Source organism: Sinocyclocheilus anshuiensis, unplaced genomic scaffold (genome assembly GCF_001515605.1).
Source record: "Sinocyclocheilus anshuiensis isolate Anshui unplaced genomic scaffold, SAMN03320099.WGS_v1.1 scaffold1237, whole genome shotgun sequence".
In the NCBI taxonomy this organism is placed as follows: domain Eukaryota; kingdom Metazoa; phylum Chordata; class Actinopteri; order Cypriniformes; family Cyprinidae; genus Sinocyclocheilus; species Sinocyclocheilus anshuiensis.
The window spans coordinates 1,511,015-1,523,215 of record NW_015553581.1 but is presented as its reverse complement, the minus strand read 5'-3'; the positions used below and the strand labels follow the sequence as shown (position 1 = coordinate 1,523,215).

Here is a 12,201-nt window from a genome sequence, read left to right as displayed (position 1 = left end):
GCATTAGGACCCACACAGACCACAGGGTGAGCACCCCCTGCTGGCCTCACTAACACCTCTTCCAGCAGCAACCTAGTTTTCCCAGGAGTTCTCCCATCCAGGTACTGACCAGGCTCAGCCCTGCTTAGCTTCAGTGGGCAACCAGTCTTGGGCTACAGGGTGATATGGCTGCCGGTTTATTCCTGTCTCTTTTAGCTGTCCCTGCCCCATCTGGCCTGTCATTTGGAGAAGTGACCGCAGACACTATGCTGGTGACCTGGAATGTCCCTCAGGTGCCCAAATCCTCTGATATCGACCGCTACATCATCCGCTATCATCCAGTCGATGACGACGATGACACCATTGAGCGCACTGTGGATGGAAACACAAACTACATTGTTCTTCGCCGTAAGTGACTTATGGAAGAATTGACCCTTATTTGTTTGTGCAGTTCTGTCTTTAGTTTCTGTATTGAACACACATTAGTAATGAGTCTCTCCGTGTGATTTTAGATCTTGTGCCCAACACTGAGTACCTGGTGAGTGTGATTTGTGTCTATGAAGAGAGAGAGAGCTCACCTGCCATTAGCACTCAGAGAACAGGTGAGTTTGTTGGCTAAAACTTTAGAAATATTAAGATTTGCGTTAAGATCTGTTTCATTGGCTGCATCCTTTTACTTCACAGTCCTCGATGCACCTGTCGGCCTGCAGTTCTCTGATGTTGGCACCAACTCCTTCACCGTACGCTGGCAGGCTCCTCAGGCCGTTATCTCCGGATACCGTATCCGCTACCAAATGACCAGTGGTGGACGTGCTAAAGAGGAGAGACTGCCCCCATCAAGGAGCCATTTCACCCTCACAGGCCTGACCCCGGAGACCAAATACAGCATCAGCGTCTATGCCGTCAGCGGATCCCGCGAGAGTCTGCCTCTAACTGGAACTCGGTCTACCAGTATGCTGTTACTTCCTGCCTTTTGACTTTTTATTGCAGCTCACTTTAGATTGAATTAGTACTAATTGTCTCTCATTACTTTTTCTCTGTTAGTCTCTGATGCCCCCACTGACCTGGAAGTTATATCCTCAACGCCAACCAGCATCACTGTTCGCTGGGACGCCCCCTCTGTCACTGTGAGGTACTACAGGATCACACATGGAGAGTTGGGTAGGTGATTGGATCCTATCGAAATGGTGTTGAAAAGTTTGTGTCACTTAAAGGGTTAGTTCACCCAAAAATGAAAATTAGGCTGTGTTTTACTCACCCCCGAGGCATCCTAGGTGTATATGACTTTCTTCTTTCAGACGAATCCAGTCGGAGTTATATAAAAAAATTGTCTTTGATCTTTCAAGCTGTTTAATGGCACTCAGCGGGTGTTGCAGTGCTTCAGTCCAAAAGAAGTTAAATAAAACTTTAACTTTAACTAAATGTAGATTGACTCTCTGACAGTAGATGGTTCTTTTAGAAAAGCAGAAATTGCCCTGGTTACTCCGAGACGCAAATACTACGCAAGTTTACATCTCTGACATCCACTAGTCACAAAGAAAGGAAGTCAAACAGTATTTAAATGTTTTCTAAGAGTTGTTCAGATTTTTGTATTTACAATGATGTTTATCAAATTATATATATATATAAAAAAAGCAGAGACATGAGTCAAAAAACAGAAAAACCGAGTCAAAATCGGGTCTCCATTAAGACCCAAGCAATCCTACTGGCTCAACTAACTTATAAACCACGCATTTGCTCTTACCTTACATGTATTCACAATAATCTTTAGGGTAATTATGTGTCAAATACATATTTTAAATTAATATTATGTATGTTTGGTATAACTATTTTTATGTAACAGCAGCTGCTCTGGTCATGTGACCAAAATGGTAAATTCTTTTGGTGGGCCAGCTTTATTATTTTATATTCCAGCTGTATATTCATTGAATAATCGTCTCTGTGTGAATTGATGGTCCTTTTACCATGGTTTGCTTGACATTGACTAAATTCAATTGTTATGATCTTTTTCATCCAGGAGGTTTTGACGCCCCTCAGGAATTTTCTGTCCCCGGCTCCCAGTCTACTGCCACTATTGAAGGCCTACGTCCAGGCACTGATTACACCATTACTGTTTACGCTGTGACTGGCAGAGGGGACAGCCCTGCGTCCAGCACCCCCATCCATGTTATACACAGAACAGGTAAATCGAGGCATCTGAGAATGTCTTGCAGGTCTTTGTTGGGTGGTTTGACAGACTTTTTCAGAATCAGAATCAGAATGAGCTTTATTGCCAGGTATGTTTACACATACGAGGAATTTGTTTTCGTGACAGAAGCTTCCACAGTGTAACAGAATGACCGTGACAGAACAAAAAACACAGATAATAAAAAATAAAAAATAGAACAAGTAAATAAGGAATAAAAATATGCAGTACACACCACCCGATATTTCACCGGTTTTCGACTATTCTGATGTTTTGCTGGACATTGTAGTCAGGGGAGCTGTGGCGCTGATCAAGCGCTTCAGGACGTGCAGACGGGGGAAGCGAGCCGGCGCGCTCGTGAAGCTCAGGCAGTCCTGAAGCGTTTGATCAGCGCCGCAGCTCCCCTGACTACAATGTCCAGCAAAACATCAGAATAGTCGAAAACCGGTGAAATATCGGGTGGTGTGTACTGCCGAATGTCTAGCAATTCGTCTCTGGTGAAACTGATTGCAGGGATATAACTAAAGACAGGACAAACTAACAAAAACATAAAAACAACTGCGGAGCACGCCACGGAGGCAGCCATCACCGTCGGCGCCATCTAGTAGGCTACTTTTACAGATTTAGGAAGACAGGATGGTGTAAAATTACAGTATATCACTCAGTTGAGAGCAAAAAGTTATAAATAATGGACTTTTTCTTTAAACATAGATATTGAGTCTCCATCAAAGATGGAGGTGACTGACGTGAAGGACAACACTATTACTGTGCGCTGGAACCCAGCAGTGGGCCCCATCTCAGGATATCGTGTCACAGGAACTCCACTAAATGGACAGGGTCCTGCTTTCTCTGAAGTGGTCGCTCCAGGTAATGTATATCACTCTCAATAAAAATATTGTGTTGTGCCTACTTTTGAAATGAAGGAGGTAATGCTGTCAAAGTGAAAGTTACATAGGTGTGTTTTTCATATGTAATTGCAGACCAGACTGAAATGACGTTCTCTGGCCTGATGCCGACAGCGGAGTACACTGTCAGTGTGTATGCTTTGGGACAGGATGGAGAGAGCCCCCCTCTGGTCGAAACTGTAGTCACAAGTAGGTGTACAAACTAAGAGAAAGAGTTTTTTTGCTTCACAGTCTCATATAGTTTGTAAAAGTGATTGGATCCCTTGTAAAACAGAAGTACACTTTAGCATATTTTTAAAACGAGTACTTATTACGGAAATAATGTACTTTAAGTAAACATTTTAGCATGTTAAATGCAATTAATAAAAAAATGTCATAGATTCAATTTATATTCAATGCAATTAGCTGAACATTAGAATGATTTTACTTACTTCACTTAATTTTAAATGTAATATCAAATAACACATTACAGTTAAAATAATAATCAAGTACTTTACATGTGCTTTAATGTCAACACATCAAAAAAGTACTTCTTTAATGTATAAACAATGATTTAAAATGTACTTTAAATTTTTAATTTGACATTATCACAAAGTGTACCTTTTAAATGTGTACTTAAGTGTGTTAAGTCATAAAAGTGTAAGTTCACTTAAGTGGCTTTTTATTTCGTTCATATCATTATTAATTTGCAAGTACAGTTTTATAAAAAATATACTTTTAAGATACTACTGTAAAAGCACGTTCAATACAATTAAGTTCACTTTTACACAAGGGGTGTTAAAGACGTATGAAAGTATCACTGTTAATTCATCCATTTGTAAATATTCTAAAATATTGCAGATGTAATGACATCAGGTTTAATTGAAACCGATTCATTCATAGTTTCAAATATTTCTTTCTCTAGCGGTGGATAAACCCAAAGATCTGTCCTTCACTGACGTGGACTCAACGTCCATGCGCATCTCCTGGGAGAGTCCTGATGGAGTGGTCTCCTCTTACAGAGTGTTGTACTACAGTCCAGAGGAGGGAGAGAGAGAGCTGTTCCCTGCCCCACGTGGAGATGATGAGTCTGCAGTGCTGCATGGCCTCAGACCGGGCACAGAATACACTGTTAAAGTCATTGCACTGCATGACCGGACCCCCAGCACTCCACTGGTGGGCACTCAGACAACAGGTATTACTTTAAACAGCTGCTCTTCTACTATTTAAGATCAGATCTACCAAAATGCAGTTTTTCTAACTATAATAATTATTTAATATTATACTATTTTAATTTATTATATAAAAAACATAAATTAATTATAAATGCTGTTTGTTATTTACTCAGTCCTCACTATAAAACTTTGATGCATAAGTTCTGCACTGAATGAAACCTAAAATCATTAAATTAATGAGAAGTGTGCTTTTATTTTTCCAAGCAACTTTCAAAAAAAATTCTGAAAAAAATTGTGTTTATTATTGTATATACTATTATTCACAATATTACTGTTTACCATATTTTTACTGTAACTTAAAGTAACTGAACTTTAGTAGCCACCTAGCAATCACCCAGAACACCTTAGCAACTGCACAGCAACATGCTAAACACCAAAAACAATATCTTGGCAACCATTACAGCATCCCAGTATTGTGGTAGTGAGTCTCATGTTCTTTAGAAAATGTTCAAATCTGGTAATATACTTAATGTTTCTTTAATGTTCTCTTCTCCCCCTGTAGCTATTCCTGGGCCCACAAGTCTGCACTTCTCCCAAGTGGGTCCCACATCCTTCACTGTCTCCTGGTCTTCTTCTGACGTCAGGCTAACAGGTTACCGTGTGGCCATCACCCCCAAGAGCAAGAATGGACCAACTAAAGAGGACAACATCTCCCCTGACTCGACTGAGTTCCACGCCACTGGACTCATGGTGAATAAATCTCACACTTGCAGAAGTTCATTCTCTCAAAACGTTAACCTTACTGATATTAGACGTAATGTGGAACAAACTACTTATGTTCTACGTTACATGCTATGCTTTCATGCTTTTCATGCCAAAAAGTCCTTAAAAACAGCACTGAGGGGTTTCATGGAAAAATCTCTATCGAAACAGCTGTTCCTCGGGTTTTGAGGCATTTATTTCTTGATTTTAGTTGTGATTGTGGGTTACTGGTAGTCAGAGAGCAATGCTAATCTCCATCAGGCAAACCTCACATTGTACATCTACCTTGTCATTTTGGTCAGTGGGTAGATCAAAGCTTAAAGCCTGTGCCAGATTGTTTCAGAAAATTATATGGTATTTTGTGAAGCACATTTTCAAGGCTTTGTGTGTTTATAGCCTGGCACTGATTATGAAGTGGAGGTTTACGGTGTGAAGAACTCTCTCACCAGCCGTCGTGTCAAGGGAGAAGTCACAACACCTGACAGTAAGCCACCTTCCCTAAAACGTCTCTGAATTACACCTGCATTCTCCACCAATTTGCTGTGTTCTGGCCAAAACTCAATCTAGATCTAATTTTCCCAGACATCAGTCCACCTCGACGTGTCCGTATATCCAATGTGAAGGACTCCTCCATCACTCTCACCTGGCGCTCTAGGACTGAGTCCATCTCTGGCTTCCTGGTAGAAGCCACACCCACCATGGGCGGCCATAACCCTATCCAGAGAACCATTGAACCTGATTCACGCACCTACACCATTACTGGTACAACACAACACAGCTGTAGCTCGTATTACAGGCTGTGACATATGCTTGGTAAATATTTGTTTTGAAAACTGTGATTGTTTCGATCATATGATTCTACATTCTATAGGTCTGGAGCCAGGAACCACTTATAAGATCAATATCTATACTCTGAATGGAAGTGCACGTAGTGAGCCTTTCACCCTTACAGCTACTACAGGTACAACATAACATATAACATAACATAACATAACATAACATAACATAACATAACATAACAGGGTTATTTATATGTAAATTATTTAATAATTTTTTAGCGAAACCAGTTATCAGCCCACCCACAAACCTCCATTTCACCTCTCTGACTCCTACTTCAATCTCCTTTACCTGGGAGCCTCCACGAAGCTCTATCACAGGATACTACGTGACCTATGAAGAGGCTGGAGACATTCCTAAAGAGCTGACCCCTCGACCTCAGGCTGGCAGGACCTTCGCTTCCATCTCTGGTACTGCTCTTTCCCAGTTTATGGCTTTCATAATGTTGTACCTTTTTGTCTCCCATTATTTATACTCATAGTTTTTTTATGAACATTTTTGTGGTCTATACTTGCAGGTTTGAAACCAGGCACTGAATATGTTATCAAGATTGTGGCATTAAATAACGCTCAGAGAAGCATTCCACTGATTGGAAAGGCAAAAACTCGTAAGTACTTTCGTTAACTTTTCTTTTACACTACTCTTTATGTGTTTGGGGTCAGTAAGATTTTTTTTTATGTTATTAAAATAAGTCTCTAATACTCACCAAGGCTGCTTTTATTTGAACAAAAATAAATTAGAAATGGTCATATTGTGAAATTGTACCATTTAAAATGATATTTTAGAAAATATTTTATTCCTGTGATGCCAAATCTGAAATTTCAGCATCATCACTCCAGTCTTCGTTGTCACATGATCCATCAGAAATCATTCTAATATGCTGAGTTGCTGCTCAAGAAACATTTATTATCAGTGTTGAAAACAGTTGTGCTGCTCATTATTTTGGTGGAAATAGTAAGAGGTTTATTTAAGGATTCTTTGAATCCTTCAAAAGAACAGCCTTTGTTTGAAATCTTTCATAACATTATATGTTTAGTGACACTTTTGATCAATTTAATGCGTCCTTGCCAAATAAAAGTAGTAATTTCTTTTTACCCCCAAACTTTGGAACTGTAGTGTTCTTCCACATCTACATGTTGAAATTAATATTTTAAGTAGTTTGGTGGTACTATTTGCACTCAAACTGTTATTATAATACATTTTATGATGATATTTAATAAAGCTATTAAAACATATAGTACATATTACCAGCCTTGCTATGCGATGTGATGTTATATGATATGTGCTGCTCCTTTTTTAAAAGATTTTAATTCAAAAGAAATAAATGCAAGGCTAATCTAAGCAAAGCGCAATGAATTAAATGCGCTGTACATTGCCCTCTGCTGGCAACATATGCTATTGCATTATTTTGCTCATTTGCTTGCCCCAACACAATTTTCCTGCTAGAACTGGAAAGTCACCAGCTGCCCCCGCAGCTCCCCGACCCCAGCCGGCCCAGCCATGACATCCTGGATGTGCCAGAGGACAACGACCACTTCAACAACCATGTGCATATGCTGGGGCCAAACAGACACAACACACCGGGGCAGCAGGGCCAACACATCTACACTGAATATCAGAGCTACAACCTGGGCAATAACGGCCAGCAGCCTCATCCCCCTAGCCACCGCGAGCCCCTGGTATACATCCCCCTGCCAGGAGCAGATGGCCAGAGAGTGCCAGTGGTGCAGGTGAGCGAGGGACCTGAACCTGGCTTCCCCTTCAGTGGTCTTTACAATGAGACAAACCTGCCCCAGGAAGCTCAGACCCAGACCACAATCATGTGGCAGCCTGTGCCGCACACCTCAGAGTATGTGGTGTCATGCAGTCCCATTACAGAGATTAATGAGAAGACCTTCCAGGTGAGTAAACAATCATATCTGATAGTGAAAGTCCTGTAATTAAATACTAGTGCTGTCAATCAGTTAAAACATTAAAAAGAAAAATCTAATTATTCAATTAATTGCATATATCAATAGTTACTGGTAATGCACCTGAATCAAGATAATGTAAAACATTACTGTACATTATTGAATGAACATTAAAAAGTTGATCTAGGCCATGTGTATATGGGCATTTCAGGGTACTTAATTAAATGCATTAACTTATATAAATAATTTAGTATGAAATAAATTATTAAAATAAAGTATTTTATCTACACACTACAGTTTAAATGTTAAGGGATGGTAAAAGTTTTTAATGTTTTTGAAAACTATTTCATACTGCATTTATTTGATCAAAATACAGTAAAAACAGTAATATTGTTATATTGTTACTATTACAATTTAAAATACCTGTTTTCTTTTTTTATTTTAAAATTTAATTTAATATGCTGATCTGGTACTCAAGAAATGTTCTTTGGAACCCATAATGCATTTTTTTTTTACGTTTCTTTGATAAATAGGAAATTGAAAAGAACAGCTTTTATTTGAAATAGAACTCTTTTGTAACATTATAAATGTTTACTGTCACTTTTGATCAGCTTAATGCATCCTTGCTGAATAAAAATGTATTTAAAAAAACCTTACTGATCCTGATGCAAGCCTCTAAATCAAGAGAATTTAATATTTTACTGTATGTTATTGTGGTAGAAAGTAAATTTCTGAATGGGCATTAAAGAGTTGGTTTGATCCGGGTGCAGATGGACATTTCAGGGTGTAAAATTAAATGCAATAATTATATAATGAAACAAATACACAGGGGAAAAAAGCTTACACTTTTAGAATAAAAACTAAAGAAAAGTGCAAATTTGCCTGTTTGAATTTAATATTTTACTGTATGTTATTGTGGTAGAAAGTAAATTTCTGAATGGGCATTAAAGAGTTGGTTTGATCCGGGTGCAGATGGACATTTCAGGGTGTAAAATTAAATGCAATAATTATATAATTAAACAAATACACAGGGGAAAAAAGCTTACACTTTTAGAATAAAAACTAAAGTAAAGTGCAAATTTGCCTGTTTGGTTCTATATGATGCAGCTTCTAGCTATTGATGTTTTTTTTTTTTTTTGTAGTATGATATTATCAGTGATTATTAATTAATACACTCTCTCTCTCCTTCAGATGCGTCTGCCTGGTACGTCCACTAGTGCTACACTGATCGGTCTCACCTCTGGTGCCTCCTATCATGTTCTTGTGGAGTCTGTCAACGGAGACCAAAAACAGAAAATCCTGGATGATGTTGTGACTGTCGGAAACAGTGGTAAATCATCCCTAACCCAAACAAATTTGTAACCATATTTCAAGAGCTTAACATGCTTGCTCCTGACTCCTCATATTCTGTAGTTCCAGAGGCTGGAGTGAGTCCCACAGGCAGGGAAGTGTGCTATGACACATTAACCGCCACCTACCATGAGGTGGGCGCAGAATGGGAGCGCATGTCCGAGACGGGCTTTAAACTCTGGTGCAAGTGCCTTGGCAGTGGTCATTTCAGATGTGATTCATCCAGTGAGTGAATGAGCAGTGCTGCTACATGCTAAACACCACACCTCATTGTAGCATGGGTGACCGTTTGCCAGTTAAAGACAGGTCATGTTTCATATTTTTTTTCTACACTTGAGTACACTTGCCCATGCTAGCTTTTCCTGACATGTTTGTCGAGGTTATCAAACATGGCAGCCAGAGATGAGGTAGCTCGTGTCTCAGATTTGTATTGTCAGCCTTTAACCAGACGATATTAAACTCTGAGATAAGCTTATTTTGTGCAATAACCACTGTATGAATGTGTGTGAAGGATGAATTCACTGGAAACTCTAAGATGTCTTTCTCTAGACACATTTGAAGTTTTATGTACTAACCAACAAGTGTCTTTAAATCTACAGAGTGGTGCCATGATAATGGCCACAACTACCGAATTGGTGAGAAGTGGGACCGTCATGCTGAGAACGGTCACATGATGAGCTGCACCTGTCTGGGCAACGGGAAAGGAGAGTTTAAGTGTGAACCCCGTAAGCAGAGTTTTTCAACAGTTGAGTCTATGCAGTTTTTAACATTTAATGGTTGGTTGGTTGATTGACGTTCATTGTCTGCTGTAGTTGAATCCACCTGTTATGATGATGGGAAGCTGTACCAAGTGGGCAACCAGTGGCAGAAGGAATATCTCGGAGCAATTTGCACATGTACCTGCTATGGAGGACAACAGGTAACACTAGGTTTTATGTGTTCTTTATATCTTGGTTTGTTTTTACATATGAAGGACTTTCTACACACTCTCTCTCTCTCTCTCTCTCTCTCTCTCTCTATATATATATATATATGTATATATATATATATATATATATTTAAAACCATGCTGTCTCTCCAGGGCTGGCGCTGTGAGAACTGTCGTCGTCCTGGTGCTGAAGTTGACGTGGACCTCATTCAGCCTCCAGTGCGCACTGATGCTTACGACCGCTACAGAGAGAACGCCCTACGCAAACTGGTGAGTCTTTTATAGATGTGACAGACAAAGGCTTGGCAAAAAGAATAGAAGAATCAGATAAGTCTCTGATGAAGGTCAGATTTTAGTATAATTATAGCGGATATTGTGTAGTATCATGTACTATACACATTCAAAAGAGTCGGTAAGATTTTTAATGTTTTTAAAATGTGTCTTATGCTCATCAAGGCTGCCCTTTCTATAGAAAAAACAATAAAACTGTAATATTGTAAAATGTTGTTTAAATTTAAAATAACTATTTTCTGTTTGAATATATTTAAAAAAATGTATTCCTGTGATGCAAAGCTGAATTTTCAGCAGCCATTACTCCAGTCTTCAGTGTCACATGATCCTTCAGAAATCATTCTAATATGCAGTGTTGCTGCCTAAGAAACATTTCTGTATTCTTAGAATAAAAAGTTCCAAAGATAGATAGCACTTATTCGAAACCGTAAAAACATTCATAATGTTACAAAAGGTTTGTCACATTTGATCAATTTAATGCATCCTTGCTGAATAAAGGTATTAGTTTCTTTTAAAAATAAATCTTACCGCCCTGAAACCTTTGAATGGAAGCATATATATTGGACTGTACAAATTGCATATTATTATATTTATAATTACAGTGGATACTGTAATGAGGCTAAAAAAGTAAGAGGGATTTGATGTCATTCGAAAAGGAAAATGATTTTAGACATGGAGTTAGTTTTTATTTTTTTATTCGATTATGAACCCAAACTTTTTTTTCTTGTAAATAATGTGCACAGCTTGTACACAATCAGATAAATAACATGTATTTAAGAAAGAAGTAAGGGTAACTTTTAATTCCATATTGACTTTTAGAGATTTTGCAACAAAACAAATGCACATTTGTACTTTCTCCCTACAGAACATTCAATGTCCAATCGAATGCCTGAGACCAGACCTCTTAGCAGATGCTCAGAGCCCTCTAGAATAAATGTGCTTTGCCCAGTAAATCAGTTTTGCCCAGTAATGGAGAGGACAGGGCCCCCAGAGACCGTATCTAGCTCCCTTAGTGCCTCTTTGTCCTTATCTTCACTCACACTGCAAACTCTGTCCTGCTGCTTCCACCTGTGACATCACACCCAGAGACAAAACTTCTCTCTTTTGATTGGTTGAGTCAGCAGCCAGTCTCCCTCTGCACAGTGGATGGAAGGACGCCATCCATCTACACCGAGATTCCACTGATTTGAAGCTTGGCTGTTGACATCATTTCCACATCCTCTGGAAACTCAAATCAGTGGAACTTCAGCAGAGAATCAACACATTTTGCCTTTGTGTTTTTCAGTATTATTGCTTATTGTCTGATTGTGTTTTTTAAATGATTTTGTGACTTTTTGTGCATTTTTGTCAGTGATCAAAAGGTTTATTAGTGTTATTCTCTAAAACAAGCACTGTCTTACAATGAAAACCTTTGTGCCTTGTAGGCATCCTTTTTGTATGATGTAATATTCACCCCTCCCTAATCTGATTGGTTGGTTGATCTGTGGCCTTTGTGTTCATCAGGAGACAAAGGAAAGCACTGTTAATGAAGAAGTGAACTTTTTTCTTTAATTTATCCCTTTTATGTATGTGTTTTGATGGAATGCAGATTATGGGTGTATACTGTTTTTATGTTTATGTTTTAGGTGCCAAAGTCTTAACTACTGTGGACAAAAATACTTTTTAATAAATTTTTTTTTTTTTTAAATGTTTGTGATTTCAAAGCCTTTTTGTCAGAAGATCTCATGGCACTAAAGCAGCACTCAGCTGGTGTGTTGTTGTTATTTTCTAGTGGTTTTAATGAGGCTAACAGATATCAGCATGCAAAGTTTTTGTAAAATATGTTACTGGAAAAGTCTGCTTGTAATATCAAAGCAAGTGGCATTAAAGAAATATAACACATCCAATGATAATTTAAAAC

The 12,201-nt window shown here is 38.6% G+C and overlaps 1 protein-coding gene across 1 annotated transcript in view; it reads left to right on the top strand.

The window, feature by feature from the left end:
• Positions 1 to 11,990, top strand: part of LOC107668382 (fibronectin-like) — a 30,570-nt gene extending 18,580 nt beyond the window's left edge. The window contains exons 26-46 of the mRNA XM_016460230.1: positions 196 to 387; positions 492 to 581; positions 664 to 930; positions 1,024 to 1,140; positions 1,997 to 2,161; positions 2,876 to 3,031; positions 3,145 to 3,258; positions 3,974 to 4,243; positions 4,786 to 4,973; positions 5,382 to 5,469; positions 5,568 to 5,747; positions 5,857 to 5,946; positions 6,044 to 6,232; positions 6,340 to 6,429; positions 7,269 to 7,723; positions 8,924 to 9,062; positions 9,146 to 9,307; positions 9,682 to 9,807; positions 9,895 to 10,001; positions 10,164 to 10,280; positions 11,167 to 11,990. Coding sequence (XP_016315716.1) covers positions 196 to 387; positions 492 to 581; positions 664 to 930; positions 1,024 to 1,140; positions 1,997 to 2,161; positions 2,876 to 3,031; positions 3,145 to 3,258; positions 3,974 to 4,243; positions 4,786 to 4,973; positions 5,382 to 5,469; positions 5,568 to 5,747; positions 5,857 to 5,946; positions 6,044 to 6,232; positions 6,340 to 6,429; positions 7,269 to 7,723; positions 8,924 to 9,062; positions 9,146 to 9,307; positions 9,682 to 9,807; positions 9,895 to 10,001; positions 10,164 to 10,280; positions 11,167 to 11,235 — 3,371 coding nt within the window. The 3' untranslated portion in view covers positions 11,236 to 11,990. The remainder of the gene's footprint in view (positions 1 to 195; positions 388 to 491; positions 582 to 663; positions 931 to 1,023; positions 1,141 to 1,996; positions 2,162 to 2,875; positions 3,032 to 3,144; positions 3,259 to 3,973; positions 4,244 to 4,785; positions 4,974 to 5,381; positions 5,470 to 5,567; positions 5,748 to 5,856; positions 5,947 to 6,043; positions 6,233 to 6,339; positions 6,430 to 7,268; positions 7,724 to 8,923; positions 9,063 to 9,145; positions 9,308 to 9,681; positions 9,808 to 9,894; positions 10,002 to 10,163; positions 10,281 to 11,166) is intronic.
• Positions 11,991 to 12,201: the final 211 nt, after the last annotated feature.